At 42.8% G+C, this 16,365-nt stretch overlaps 1 protein-coding gene across 2 annotated transcripts; it reads left to right on the top strand.

The window, feature by feature from the left end:
• Positions 1-13,770: 13,770 nt before the first annotated feature.
• On the top strand, positions 13,771-14,373 carry LOC311047502 (ubiquitin-conjugating enzyme E2 K-like; the record flags this gene model as incomplete). 2 transcript variants are annotated; one of them, XM_084060239.1, is made up of 2 exons in its annotated part: positions 13,771-13,833; positions 13,987-14,373. In XM_084060239.1, the coding sequence occupies 2 exons, from the start codon at positions 13,771-13,773 to the stop codon at positions 14,371-14,373; spliced, it is 450 nt and encodes a 149-aa protein (XP_083916365.1). The 2 variants fall into 2 exon arrangements, with proteins under 2 accessions (XP_083916365.1, XP_083916366.1); XM_084060240.1 differs by having other exon boundaries at positions 13,771-13,986; positions 14,170-14,373.
• Positions 14,374-16,365: the final 1,992 nt, after the last annotated feature.

The raw sequence follows: 16,365 nt of genomic DNA, 5'->3' as shown, positions 1-16,365 counted from the left end.
CCCCCTTCTGAAAATATGTTGTGCCATAGACCCTCATAAGATCTGCGTGGATTTGTAAAATATTCCACAATCCCCCCCCCCCCCCCCCCCCCCCCCGATTTCTTCTTTAAAAATAGCTTATCTACAACGTGAGCTTGTAGATCGTCTATTTTAAAGTATCCAATGTATTTATACTGTATATAGGCTTACAGTTGTTTGGCTTGTTTTCACAAACCTGGTTGCTTATTTCTCTCGCAAAATCTGGCAACACTCACAGACACCGACACACCGACACACACACACACACACACAGATCTCTCTGTGCCACTCTATCTCTCTCTCTCTCTCTCTCTCTCTCTCTCTCTCTCTCTCTCTCTGTGCAATAGTCTCAAATAAACAGCCCCCAAGAGCACGCTTGCTCACTCTCATTCTGTTTTATAACAATGTTTAACTTAATACAGGACTGGACGCTATGCGGGGGATCGGTTTGTTGTGGTCAGGTCCACCGACCTTCCATAGCCACGGTGGCTGTAATGTGCTCTCATTGGCTGTAGCCTACATCTCCTCGCAAAGTGGTCGTAGCTCCTTTCATACTGTACGATATTGTCTGCTGTCCTGTCTGGGACGCATCTGAATATCTAACAGGGTAGTTATCTGAAAACGGTCGGAAAGCCATCGCAGAGCGGATAATCGCGGCCAAATCGTCTCGCGGAGCCTTTCACACACAGCGAGCATTATCTCGCCGACCAAAGGCCGATCTGCGTCAGATCGGGAGGTTTTGTCGGCGAGCGCCAAAAAAGGTCGGCGACAGCAATATCGGACCTAATGTCCTGCAGTGTGTACCTGCCCTAAGTTCTTCAGAGCGCAGAGTATCAGGTATGTTCTGTACCGTGAGGCTTACTTCTCATTTTTATTTGTGTACTTTGAAGGCCATGATTTCAAACAACAGCATTCTTTCTTCTTCAGATCACATCAGCATTTACTACAAATACCTAACACAAAATGAATCCGGCAACATGGGGGGAGTACTCTCAGCAGACACAGCTGTGCTAGAATGATAAGCAGGTTGTAGTGTAGCAGGAAACATGAGCCTTAAATCCTCTGATTCCTGTCTAAACTTCACAGAGGAGTGTGGTTTTGGGAAGCAAAAGTGGCAGCAAAGCTGTCTTGAGACATGGCATACAGCATATGAAGTAGTGTGAGTGTTGCACAGCACAGATACATTATGTAAACCAAAATGGTCGTATGGAGACATGTCTGCCATGATTGTGGCTTTGAAAAGAGGAAACAGTTGGTTTTCTTCACATTTTTAGGTAGAATAAATGTCACAATCATTATCACACCGACAGTACAATGGAGATAAGTCTGTCATATGGCAAGAAAACCTGTGGCAAAAAATAACAAACACGCATTGTTAAAAAACAAACACGCACGCGCGCACGCACGCACGCACGCACACGCAGAAACAGGGAACCATGCAGTGTATTTGGCAGCAGGGCACAGATGGCAAACACCCAGTGTGTGCTGATAGGGACCTATGGATAATAAGGATAGGACACACACACACACACACACACACACACACACACACACACACACACACACACACACACACACACACACACAGATGGTGACCCACTGTGAGTGGACTGGAGATGGACGTGCCAATGATTTACTCAGATCAATGATTCACAACCTGGGCATCAGAGACTGGGAAGTTGGCACTCACTGAACTGGCACATTGGCTTGGCACACTGGCCACAGTTCAGTGAGTCTAACAGGTTGGAGCCAGTGCAATGTTAAAGCAGTCAAATACACGTATAAGTGAAGGATTTACATAAAAACTGATATGTGTGTGTGTGTGTGTGCGTGTACGTATATATATATATATATATATATATATATATATATATATATATATATATATATATACAGTATATATACTGTATATCATATCTCTGCTGTCCGGCAGGGACCAGCGAACTCCAAAATGAAACAAAACAAAATGGAGGTTTTGTTCATCATTGATAAGAACAGCTGAATTGGAGGTTGGAGGTCAAAAGGGGGTGGAGCTTGGAGTCAGCAAATCCAGCTAACTCCACCCCCCTTTGCTGGAGTTAGCTGCTTTTGTCTGAAGCACTTTTTAATACTTTTCAATTGGTTCAATATTTGTTTTTACCAACACACAGACGTAAAGGGTGTTCGATAGCACTGATTTATGGAAAGAAATGCAAAAGCGGAAAAATGGAGTTAGCTGGTTCCTGCCGGACAGCAACGATATATAATTTTTGGATAAATAGTTGCTGCATTGATTTTAAATCATTGTATCGTATTGCATCGCTATACAGTAAATTAACCAATATTGTCCATATATCGTATTGTCAACCACGTATGGTGATATCGCTGTTACAATTGTTGCCCCCCTTTTACATAACCGTCGAGATGAGACATCATTTAACTGTGTGCAGGCATGCATGTGCACGCATCACAAGTGTGCGGGACATGTTGTGACATTTATGAATGTATGTTGTGTTAATCAGATGTGGGCTTGAACTGAATGGCATTTCTCACTCCCTCTCTCTATTGCATCCATGTGATGTTTTTCTTTATTAGTTATTCTATTTATAGTGGCTCATAGGAATAGACTATGTGACAACCAGGAATAGTTTGGTGACCACAGGAGACTGGTGACAGCCGGAATGTAGACGGCATCCCGGGAGCAGTATGGGTTAGCGCCCCAGGCTGTGTCTTCCGTGAGGAAGAAGCCCAACAAACCCACGGTGAGGCCTTTAGGAGGGCCATTCCATTCCAGCAAACCGCAAGTGGAGCTAATACCATTAGACTGCCCAAGATAAAAGAAGTTTGAGGGCGGGAAAATGTACTTGCTGGAGTCTGTCCTAACAATGATTTATTCTCTGGACCAGGGGCCTCCTCACCGATGACAATGACAAATACCTGTAGCAAGCCTCTCTGCCCCCCGACCCCCCTTTTGTCTGTAATTCTACAGAAGGAAGCCTATTGTTCTAAAGTTATGTGTAGACAGTAGCCACTCTTTAGGAAATGGGTTAGTATTCCATTTGGATTTGTTCCAGGTCCATTTGAAGGCCCCAAATGAATTAACAGCAATTCAGCGCTGCATTTTACCAAAATCCTCCATTGGAAATTGAACAGACTTTGAAACCAAGGGCTCCCACATGGGACACCAAACTTGTAAAAAGTGGCAGAATAAATATCTGCCACGACCAACAGGAGATGTACAGCAGTTGTTAATGTCTCAACTAAGGCCACCATGGCTGCATAGTAAGTACTCACTTCGAGTAGCATGTTGTTGGTGCTTCCTTGTCATCTATGGTGCTTACTACAGGGAAGCACCATAGGAAGCACCATAAAAGACATGGAAGCCAAGGAAGCGATCACTTAGTCACCCCATGGGGGGGTATTTTTTTTTTGTCGCCTACGCCAATCATTTGATGACCAGCGGACCGGTAGGCAGCAGTTCCGGTAGGAGACACAAAGGTGACTCTTCAAGTCTCCTACCGGAATCGCTGCCGGTCATCAAATTATTGGCTTAGAAATGCAACAAAAACAAAAAGAAAATCCTTGCTGTGTTGTAATTGCGAACGCGGAAGGAGGCCCCGCCCAAGTGGAGCATACTATGAAACTCTGCTCTCATTGTGTCTCTGTCTGTCTGTCTGTGTGCAGTATGTGTGCACTGCACTGCCTGTGTGCAACCAACAGAGTGGCGCCAGAGTGCAGTCAAAACACACACACACACACACACACACACACACACACAGTCCGTAAATACACAATATTTTCCAGCTGCGTTCGCTTCCAGCGTTCGCGCGTCTTACTTGTACATATTATACTGTGTACCGTATTGTGTAGGTAGGTAGCTGATATATAGCACTTTTACCTTAGCGCTAGGTATACTCTTGGTTGCTTGTTTTTGCAGGAAATGCACTTAAGACTTCTGGTGATTAGTAGTTTTGTTCCCTACCTATGTTGAATGCACTTATTGTAAGTCGCTTTGGATAAAAGCCTCTGCTAAATGACTGTAATGTAATGTAATGTAATGTAATGTAATGTGTACCGTATTGTGTACTGTGTACCGTATTTTCACTATTTTAAAATGTTTTTATATAAGGGTACAAAAATGCATTTAAAAAGTAGTGCCCAGACGTGGGAATGAAAACTCACTTTTTCATGGTTCACCTTATGGCCTATTCTGAATCACTCCACTGAAGGAAAAATGAACTCTCTCCCCACCTGGTGGCGCAGTGGGAGAGTTCCACTCCTCTGCCATCTCCATTGGTCCATAAGGTTGAGGGGTCACGTTTACTTACGTGTGGATCCATAATGAACACATTGTATGTTTACTTAAGGGACTCTCCAAGACACTCAGTCCTCTCTGCACCGAGTGTCTGGTCAGTGCCTCAGGTACTGTACACACATACGCACTCCCACGCACACACGCGCACACACACTCACACATTCTGCTGATGAGAGCAGCTGTATTTTTTTATCCTGTGTGTGTGTGTGTGTGTGTGTGTGTGTGTGTGTGTGTGTGTGTGTGTGTGTGTGTGTGTGTGTGTGTGTGTGTGTGTGTGTGTGTGTGTGTGTGCACGCAACAACACACACAGTACCATACAAAAGGAAAGATATTGACAGTCTAAGGGGAAGCAGACAGTTGTCTGTCTTGTTTGCTTAAAATATCCATTAAAATCTTCCACTCGGATGGTGAATGTCTTATAGCCACAGGCGGCTTCAACAGCCTCAATTAGTGTAATATGGTTTTCATTAAGGGACCCCTGTGGAAAAAAGTCCGCAAGGACTTTTTTGGCCGGACCTTTTAGACAAAAGTATTATAAATGTAACTGTGTTGTTTTACATTCTTTTGCCTAATACAAATTTCAATCAATCAATCAAATTAAGGCCTTTATTGGCTATGAACTGAACTACTCACTGAACAATTGAACATGTGTTGATACTTTTTTGTATTAGATGTTTGAAAATGGCCTTTAAAGTACAAGTAAACAAGTAAAATGTAGGCTACATAAGCAATGATTAATACAATACAGTAGTTGTTACAGTACAGTCACATTATCTAATTGCAATCCTACTGTTTATGTCCTTTTATGTCTATATTCATGTGGACACAAATACATGAATCAAGTGTGTGTGCGCGAGTGCATGTGTGCATGCATATGTATGTGTGTGTTGCAGAGTCCCCCTGCAGTCACAAGCTGCCCCTCTACCCCAGGGCAGCTTTCTCACCCGTCTGTGAGATCAGCTGGTGGTCACGATCAAAGCCTGATTAGAAATATGTTTGTGTCTCTCTTTCTGCCTGTTGGGTCTTTGTGTCTGCTTGTCATTGATAGATAGTGAAGTAGACATAAATCACCTGTATTTTCAGAATAAAATCTCTCATCCCTACAATGGTGCTGGCCGTTGATCGACGACCCAGGACAAATCTTTATATTTGAATCCAATACAGTATAATTGATAACACTTGGTCTGTAATTAATGCTTGATAATTAATAAGGTTATATGTGGCCCTTTGGGCTCCTTGGGGCTTGGAGGACCCAAGACAATAATAATGTTCTGGTCCAGTATACTGGTAGCTTGAGGCAGGTACACACGATAGAGTTATTATTATAATATAATAACTATGTTCATGATTAGTGTGGGTGATAGTGCACGACACGTGCTATGTGTGCCCTTATAAGGGCACACATAGCACGTGTCGTGCACTATCACCCACACTAATCGTGAACACACTCACAGTAAAGCACTTTGGTTGAATGGACAGCCTAACATTGCACATAACCTTAATAAAAAGCACTAGACAAAGACTATGACAGATTTAAAAGAGTAATTCACATATCATTGCTTATCGTGAGCCAGGGATTTTATTTTTTATAATAATGAATATGGCATGTCACACGAGCACAGTGGTGTTCGCGCTAATCATTTACAACAAATAGGTTTAAGAGGAATGTTGAGAGGAAGATGAGGGAAGGCTGGTCTGAACCATCACCTCTACACTGTTAAAACCCTGAGAGTCTAATCTCTAAAAATGGACCCGTGCGGCTTGAACAGACAATGTAGAACCGTCTAGCCCCCTACCCTTCTTAATTACATTGTGCAGCATGATGTGAAAATGTGTCAGATGAGCAGAGAAGTGGATCCTGTCCTAATGAATGGAAACAGATGGGTGAGACGGAGAGAAACGGTTTCTGCCAAGAACGGGAGAGGCTGCACGTTAAAGAGGGATGAAGACAGGGAGAGACAAATAGATAGAGGAGGAGGATCGGGGAAAGGGTGTGGGGCGGGGGGCAGAATGAGAGAGAGAAAGAGAGGGGGGCGGGGATTGACAACTACTTTGATAGCGTTTCATAATGACGTTTTTGCTGGCTGAACACTGCATTTATTTTGTCTCAAACACCTTGCATGCACCTTGCATTACCCATGAGTGCACAACCATGACTCTCTCTCTCTCTCTCTCTCTCTCTCTCTCTCTCTCTCTCTCTCTCTCTCTCTCTCTCTCTCTCTCAGGAAGGGAAAGAGATTATCAGCAAAGCAGAAAGACACAATAAAGGATATGCCATTTATTTTCTAAAATGCATTTCTCCTCCTTGCCATCCCATGTCCTATGTCCCATATACAGTAGCCATCAACAATATTGATCATATCTGGATGTCATAGAACTACACACTTTCACTAGTACGGACCACACCTTCAAACCATACATCTTTTAAGGTTTTTCGTGTGTGTGTGTGTGTGTGTGTGTGTGTGTGTGTGTGTGTGTGTGTGTGTGTGTGCGTGTGCGTGTGCGTGTGCGTGTGTGTGTGTGTGTGGTGTGGTGTGTCTGTGTGTCTCAATGGGTTTTGCAAGTAGTGTTGGCTCAGCTGTAACATAAGCTTTCTGCAAGGTGCCCAGCCTGCACATGTGCACTGTGGGCAGTAAAGACTCGATAGATCGCTTCGTATAGCTAATTTGCGCAGCTCATTAAATATTGAGGTGAATGCAAATTTGTGTGCTTGCCAATATACTGTCTCCAGCAGTCTCTGTTATGCCTCAGAGCTGATGGAGTAAGATGAAGAGTGCTCTCACTGAAAATACGCTGATAGACGTAGTACGCACGCACGCACGCATGCACGCACAAAGAGACCTTTGTTTGTGCCAAGTTTGGTGCAGATCAGAGCAACGATGCGCCTCGCAAAGTCCGGATGTTACGTTTCTGATGTCCACCGTCCATGGTCCATGGTCAACCCACCCTCTAGGGCTAGGTAATTATCATTTTCATTGTCCGACGCCCCATAACTGCCAAAAACGTCTTTGAGAATCCAGCTGTTGCCTGCCAAAAGACGTTTATATACGTTTTTGAAAAAAAAATCTAAAAAAACAAACTAAAAAGATTCTCTAATTTTTTAAGTATTTGAGTTATTTCGATATTCAAACCAAATTAGGAGATAACAATTTCCAAAGATTTGCTGCTCCATTCACTTCAATGTTAAAAATGAAACGGACAAACAATTCACATTGTTTTTTGGTTTAAAACTACTGGTTTCTGAGCTATTTTCAAACATCAAAAAACACATGTTAACGAGGTCACAATGACCTCGTTGACATTTGTGAAACCACACCTGAATCTCCTCAGTGATTAGCAACCATCAGGGGATCAAACATACTGGAGGAGAAAATCTGTGGCTACACGAACAGGTAACACAATCGTTAAAAATCCTGGCAGAGGCTACAGACTGTTCTGAAAAACCTCTGGCAGGCCATGTTTAATACCATAAAAGGCAACAGGAAATATCCAACTTCAAACTGACTCACCCAACGTGAAACCAACTTCACCGTGTTGAAGAAGTTTAACTTCGTCTCTTGTTAAAAAGAACAGATCTCATCGGCGTCCCACCACCTTGACAACTTGTACATCTGTTCTGTCTGGAAGAGTCCCTCGATTGAATAAAGGATCAGCTGAACGTTAATAAAGTCAGAGACAGCCGCTTCCGTCCGCGGTCCCAAGAATGTCCATTTAGCTACTTAGATCCAAACAACTCATAAACGATCTTCCGCACTGACGGTCAAACTACTAAGGTTCTGGGTACCCCTTAAACTGTAATGCACCAGAACGGAAACATGGATTTATCTCACCCGCGGCTCCGCAAGAATCCTCTCGGCGACCGGCGGTTCATTCATAAAAGATCAAAAAAAAAATCCAGCTGACGATTCCCCACAGCATAGCAACGACACGGTTTGTTCTCCGCAGGGCTCAACAGTTCACTATTCTTGGCTGCAGCTCAAACTTAAGCTTAAACTTTGTCTTAAACTGTAAAGCTGGCGCCTAGGAGATCTCTTTTCACCCCTCCACACTGGCACACAGGTTTGTTTGTTCCCCTCTCCCCCCTGTACCACTCCCTCTATTTTTAAAGTCGGGTGGCACCAATCGTTCAATCACCCCCAGTAATTCAGACCCAATACCCCTCACGTGAATAGGAAAGTTGCATACTTCTTATAGTTTCCAACATGTCACATATCAATCAGATACAATAACATGCATATCTCAAGTAGATGGCAAGGAACCTTGCGTCAATTTGCATCATGTCTATAATATGCATCCAAGCAATAGATCGTTTGACATCTTTTGTCTTTGTGTTGATGTTGGGCACATACATATTTTATTTAAGCTATATTACACGAGAGGGTGTGCTTTACCGTCATTATTGGCACGCCAGTGATGCGGTCAGGAACGAGGCGAAGCCGAGTTCCGGACGCATCACTGAAGTGCCAATAATGTAAGGTAAAGCACACCCTCGAGTGTAATATTGCGATTATACAACAGTTACCAACAAAACACATCCAAATGTATTCATATTGTGGGGCATAAAATGTTTTCGCTATTGTCCGTTTCCCTGTAAAGAGAAGAGTTTTTGACTGAGAGACATTAAATAGTCCCTGTAGCAGCGCTTTGAGTTTGAGGCACCGTCTCATCAACACAGCTGAGCTATCAATGCTTGCGCAGTGGAATGAATTCCAGTAGGCTATGCTCCGTCGTACGACCGTGTCACGTGGCCAAAATAACTGATCTACAAGCTGACAACGCGTTGCGATGGCGACGCGTTGTGAACTTGTAGATCGGCTATTTTCGCCGTGCGATACCTTTGTACGATAAAGTATAACATACACTGGACTGTTAACGAAATGGGAGTAGTTTTACTTTATACAGGAGGATATTTATAACCTTCTAACCATTGATCAACCGTAAGTCCATCAAATAAGTCAAAATTAACAACATAGTCCATTTTGCATAGCTGTTTGTTCTCCAGTGGCGGCGGTGGGTCAGGCTACTGTCTGTTTGTTTTCCTACCGTGGGACAGCGTGACTTCACAGCACAGCTGTGCGATATATGGTCTAATGAGGTGCGGACTCAGTGCGGAGTGATTTATTAATGTGATTAGGCCCGTGCTATGATGCTGGTTTGAAGCCAGGCTATATAGCTATTTCAGCCAATCAGATTGCTTGGTCGGAACTACCTGTTGTATAATTGATGTTTGGCACTATTGCAATTGATTTTCCATTAAGAATGCCATTCTAATGACATATACGTAAGCTTTGGTCCCGTGTAAGTCTGCCTCCGAGCAGACGTGAAAAAGAGTGGACGTAAAAAAAATAATATGAATCAGACTCTTAATGTGGAAAAGTGCCTAAATGCAGATACGTACAAAATATATGCGTAAACGAGCTTAGTGAATGAGGCCCATTGTCCTTATTTTTTATACAGGAAGTATTTTGTGTCAATTTAAAAGTCAATTTGAACTGGGGTGCAAAAGAGAAACGAAAGGCTAGAACCTTTTACAAGAGAAATGCTGAGCCAGCAAGCCTACGTTTAAGAGTTCAGCTGTGTCTCCCTGACACACACAGCTTCCTCCTGTGTCTCAGGAAATAAACAGGAGATTGTGTGATGCCTACTCTCTCCCTCTCCTCTAAATTAATTCTGCTTTGTGCTGTTTAGAATCACACTTTTTCTGCTTCCAGTGATATTGCAACACATTTCCACATTTCAACAAAATATTCAAATATGTTAGCATGTATGAGCACATGCATTGGGGTAGCTACAAGTCCCTCAGGTAGGATGTTTGGACTCCAGACTTTACCAGTGAAGTGACAGCAGGTCTGTATATTTCCCTGCAGTCTCTCAATTCAGCAACACCTATTCCCAGCTCTACCTCCACAAATGGCCACTTTACCTCAATGAATTGGCCTCTGCTGCAATCTTCGCTTTGTCAGATGTAGTTTAGAGGCTATTTCTTAATGGTGCAGCCCTGCTTACTCTCTGACCTGTTTCCTCTCCTTGAAGTGCTCTCCCTCTGATTGGATAGTATTGCAACCTCCCTCCGGCAAGAGAAATGTTTTCTTCAGGTATTTGAGGGTGGATACTGGGGAATGGAGTATCATCAAAGCCAGTTCAGTCAGGTACAGTACCATACAGGTGCAAAATTGTAGATCTTGTACTGTACTGTAGCTCATTAACTAAAGATTGAAAAGACTCTCACTACCCTGCTATTATAAACACATGACACTGGTTATCTCTGTGTTACTGAGATTAACATGAACTACTGTAAAACAAACCATGGCATCAAATGTCTAATCATTGTGAGATAGTATTAGAAATTGTTAAAATAATTGCAGTCTCAGTTACATAACTATGATTATTACACCAGAAAGACATGTGATTATATGTGGACGTGATTGAAGCGATCATGCTGTATGGTAGGCTATTTCCTTGTAGAGATGGCCTTTACGTATACAGTGACCGATGTAGCGACCTCACAGAATATTGTACTATGAACTACTATGTTATTTCACTCATGCGCTCCCTATCTCCCTGAACAGCTCCGCTTCCGAAAGCTCATGATACAAATCTTGTCGCTGGAGGGGGAAATATGTGAGAAATGTATTATGTTAGTTCTATCTTCTTTCTAAATACCAACGACCACAGTGATGCAGAATCTGATAAAAAGCATTGTGGCCTTTTCTTCAAATCCCTGAGAATCTACTGGAAGGTAAAGAGTACCACAACTGCTTTATTACTGACAGCTGTCACTCACTGGGAAGTGAAGTGGTTTCAAATGTTTTCTTATCCCCTCTTATTTCCATGATCTTTTTCTCCCGTGTTTGCATAGTGAACATTGCTCATTTGCAATACACTACATGTGATCAAAAATTATACACTATTTAACCGCTTAGCCTACCCCAGGGGTCTATGATTGGTCCGGTCCTTTTTCCCTCTTCACCGAAAATATCTACAAGCTCACAACAGTTGCAATGCGATGTTGTAAGCTTTTATCTCGGCCATGTTCTGATAATGTTTGCCTATTTTCACCTTCTATGACATGCCCAGAATAGGGACACTAGGGTTCATGTGGTAAACAGAAGAAGGTAGGTGTTTATTAATCAGCTTCTTCCAGCTGATGGCTGCTCAGTGGTGCTCAGGGTTTTATCTTTTCTGGGCCCACTTGAAAATCTCGAAATCCGCTTGGATCAATGGAACTAACATACAGTAGTATACTTTTAAGTTCCTAATTACATGTACTGTATCACAATGAAAACACATGTTTCAAGGTTTTAAAGTAAATATACCATGACACACATTTGACATTAAATGTTTATATTAATGTTATAACATCAATAAAATCTTAGTGTTTTGCCAATGAATAGGGGGCCCACTTGCAATATCTCAATGGCTCACCAGTGGGCCCCGGCCCACAGGTCTAGAATCCCTACTGTATACAACAGAGGGACACCTTTATTCACTCTAAATGTGCTGTTCACAAAATGAACGGGTGCTTTTTGAAGAATAGTAGTTAATCTGTGGTTGCCAAAAGTATATTCCTTGTACAGTGAATTTTCTAGTCAATTGGATTTAAAAAGCACATTTAGAACAGCCAAAGTGCTGTTCTGCGGTGTATTGTAGAGATATTCAATGATTCATCGCAGGTTGGCTGGATGGATGTCATTTTGAAGCATAAGTCTTTGTTTCATTTATGAATCATGAAAACAACTCCGTCCTTGTATTTCTTACACTTTCAGATGAGGCCATCACTTATCAACCATCATCGTTTCACTGAACTCTCATCAACCCTCATCGTTTCACTGAACTCTGTGTAATCTTTCTCTCTGTCTCATTCCATTTTTTGTCCCGTCTGTTCCCACCTCAGAGTCTGTATCTATTTTTTTCATTCTCTATTCCTCCCATTCTCATTTCCTGCTCTTATTCATATTCACTTGAACGATCACTGATAACAAGGACCACAAGAAGGTCCACCTAATAAGACACCATGAATAATTAATAGTTTTGTTTCATCTGGTGGATTTGTTGTCTGCTGCTTGATTTGTGCTCTTGTAGCGTGTCTGTGATGTTTGTTTACTGTCTATGATGTGGGAGATGATGGAGACTTTCAGATCAGTATAAAAAAAACAATCAGACCCCATCTCCTCTGCCACTCTCTGCTCTTTGATGTTCTGTTGTTGCTGAAATTGTCATTAGCTCCAAAGCCAGATTCCTCTGTAAGTGTTGTTGTAGGGAGATACAATTAAGAGAGACAGAGATAGAGAGAGAGAGAGACACACAGAGACAGAGAGAGAGAGAGAGAGAGAGAGAGAGAGAGAGAGAGAGAGAGAGAGAGAGAGAGAGAGAGAGAGAGAGAGGAGGGATGAAGGATAAAGGGACACAGACAGACATAAAGAGATCTCCATAGGGGCATAAAAGGGACACAGACAGATGGACAGATATGGAGATTTATGGAGTAGGGTTAGAGTTAGGGTTAGGGTTACCGACTTCACACTTGGCCCCTTGGGTCCTCGGCGATACACATGGCAAGTTTGAGGACTGTCGGTGGGACGCTTCTCGAGATATGTGGGGGACACAGGGACGCGAGGGAAACATGGACACGCGCAGAGATTTTGCGCATTGAGTCTAGGTCGATGCCCGTTGGGAACGATGTCCCCCAGTTCCCAGACTGTCTGCCTGCCTGTCTGCCTGTCTGCCTGCCTGCCTGTCTGTCTGTCTGTATGTCTGTCTGGGGCCCTTTTATGCCCATATAGGAGATTTCTGTATGTCTGTCTTGTGTCTCTTTTATGCCCATATGGAATTGTGCAGGCTTTCCCAAATACGGAGTCGAGGCCAGACTATGAAGTCAGCACTATGACATCACATTGCCATTACCAGGGTACTCCATATTTGGGGATTTATCAATATTTTTGGACAACCACCGATCCAACCAACTTCCCACTCAGTGCATCACTCCCTCGCGTCCTCGGCCATATATGCAAGGCAAGTTCGAAGTCAATAGGTCGGACGGTTCTCGTGATACGCTGGGACACACTCACACACACGCAGGTATTTGCATAATAAATCACTTTTGATTCTCTTGATTAGCTTGAGTATTTAATGACATCATCATACGTACATTGCATGTCAAATACTTGAGTATTTGACATCATGTAGTATTTCATGGTGTCATCATTCATTAGTGCGTGCATTTCATAGCGCAACTGAAACTGTCTCAATATATAACTGTGCTACCATTCCACTATTTATAGAGGCTGACGCGGTGCATACAACCGATAAAACTTAATTTGCTTTTTCAAAGTTGAGCGGTTTTGAGGTGTAAACAGGTAGAAAGAAGGAAGATACGTTGAGATCCCAGAGAAAGGCAGCAGTGAAGATCCACCACAAACAACGGGGGAGAATTAACCCTATTCTGGGACAGGAGAGAAGCCATGGCTAATATTGTGGTCCAGAGGATCAAACGGGAGATTAAAGATGTTCTTAAAAGTGAAGAGACAAGTAAAAACCAGATAAAGGTAGATTTAGTGGATGAAAACTTCACCGATCTGAGAGGGGAGTTTGCGGGTCCACCAGACACACCATATGAAGGTGGAAGGTACCAGCTCGAAATACAAATCCCCAAAACCTATCCATTTAACCCACCAAAGGTGCGGTTCATAACTAAGATATGGCACCCAAACATCAGCTCTGTGACTGGAGCCATATGTCTGGACATTTTAAAGAACCAGTGGACGGCTGCCATGTCTCTGAGGACAGTGCTGTTATCTCTACAAGCTCTCCTTGCTGCAGCTGAACCAGATGACCCACAGGATGCAGTCGTCGCAAGCCAGTACAAGCAGAACCCAGAGATGTTCTGTCAGACGGCAAGGCTGTGGTCTCACGTGTACGCAGATTCTCCCGTTTCCATTCCCGACTACACGCAGAAAATAGATAAACTCTGTGCTATGGGCTTCGAAAAGAATACAGTGATAGCGGCTTTGTCTACAAAATCTTGGGATGTGAAAACAGCGACAGAGATGCTCCTCAGCAACTAAGTCCCATGCCAGGTTGACAATGCCCGAAACCCTCATCAACAGCATCAGCTCCTCCCAGTTGTCATTTCACCATTTCATTATATTGAAATGTCCACCAACCACATCGTCAAGCACATTCTCACTCCCAACTCGTCACTTACTTACGCTTGGCCAGGACCCCATTAGTGTCTCTGGGTCAACGCACTGGATACCCAATAGCATCGCTTTTCACCGTTCAGTGTGGTCCGAGTTACATGACACATAATGGGGACCATGTAAACTCAACATAAAAGGGGGAAAAAACACGTCCAAGGCAGGTGTGCCGTCAGGGCACGAGCAGGTTATGATCTGTTTTTGTCAATATGGTATGCCCGGGTGTGAGAGCATACTGACATACATCGTGGAAATAATCATTTGGGTGGATGGCAGCTGAATAATTTCAGCTATTGTGAAAGATTAGTGTTTTTGAGTCTGGAGCTAATCTCGCAAACCACTGGACTGATCAGTTGTTGTTTTTTTGTGTTTTTCTTTTTTCTAACTTTAATTTCATACTGGATATCAAAACACAGTGTCTGATCTTCCCCAAAATGTTATCATACATTGAGGGGCTTCTAAACAACTACTGCTTCTACTTTACTGGCACCCGTTCAATAGTGAGAACTATAAACTGCTAAAAAGGCTCATCCAGTTCTATAGCAGTCACATGACTGATTCTGGATGTTGCATTAGAAGAGTATTTATTTATTAACTTCTTTTTATTTTATTGTACAGAACAATCACCTCTAACCGTAACCATACTGTAGGTTAGAGGCCATCAAAAGGGCTAATATAAGTGGAAGATGATGTAGAATTTATCATTGAAAATCTGAGTCTGAAGATACTCTGACTCATTCACACAATACAGCTGGAGGCGATCAGAACCTGGACCATGTCACCTTTCTTTTTTTCCCCCAACACTCTGCAAATGACACTTCATTAGATAGTGCTTTATTGGACGGTGCTTTATTGGACGTTGCCTGCCACCAACCCCATTTTGCATTTAGCTATTCGGCCTACATTTATTGTCAAGTACTATGTGCCATTAGGAAACGCATTATAACTGATTTCAACCCTATCAGTATGCAACTCAATTGGCTCTGAGTCAACAGACCGCTTGGTGTGGGCACTCACTGAGCTATCGCCAAGCCCACTTCTGTCGGTGTGCTTGCCAAATGTCAAAAATGAATAAAAAGTAATTAGAATACCGTTGCTGTTGTTGCTCCATTGTGTGAAAGAGATGCATAGACATGGTTACCAGGAGGTGTGGTTATGTGTAGACCCATTGCAGAAGTGTGTTGGAAAGAAAAGAATCAAGCTGACCATGTCCATGCGATATACAGAACACAATGTCTTGTATGAAATGACATTTACAGTGTTGAGGCTGGAATTCCTCTGTTATTATTTATTAATACCAGATAAAAGGCCTATTAAATATTCGATGCTGTTGGGGCCAAACCAACCTGCTATAACACAGAAGCTCAGTGGACGACAGTACTACGGTACTGTAGTGTTGTAGTATTCTACTGTAGTATTGTTTGACTGAGCAACTTTCACTTGTAGTTGAGTAATATTTGACCTGGAGTATCTATACTTTGACTCAAGTACTGGGGTCCAGTTTGTCCATCACTGGGAGCAAGAACGAGACGAGGATTAGATGGACAGAATGAAAGATGTGCTGAGACATCAGAGGTGCTTGAACATCACGCTTCAAAGGACCAAAGACATGCAGTTTGTTCAACAGCGGAGCTTCTCACATTTCTTGTGTGGTGCGATTGAAATGGGACCAGAGCGAGTGAGAAGAAATGAGGACAGCATGATATAAAATGATACTCAGAGATGGTGAGAAGGAGGCATGAAGTTCTATAATAGGAAATAAATAGAGAATTTTAGACAGAAGTGTCACAATTGGTCACACTCGAACACAGATAACAAGAGCAAAGTGGTCAAGTGTTAACAATAGCCATGACAGTGCAC

This window comes from Gymnoscopelus microlampas (assembly GCF_963454915.1).
Source record: "Gymnoscopelus microlampas genome assembly, chromosome: 1".
NCBI lineage: Eukaryota > Metazoa > Chordata > Actinopteri > Myctophiformes > Myctophidae > Gymnoscopelus > Gymnoscopelus microlampas.
The sequence above is the reverse complement of the archived record's forward strand: the minus strand, read 5'-3'. Positions and strand labels throughout refer to the sequence as shown.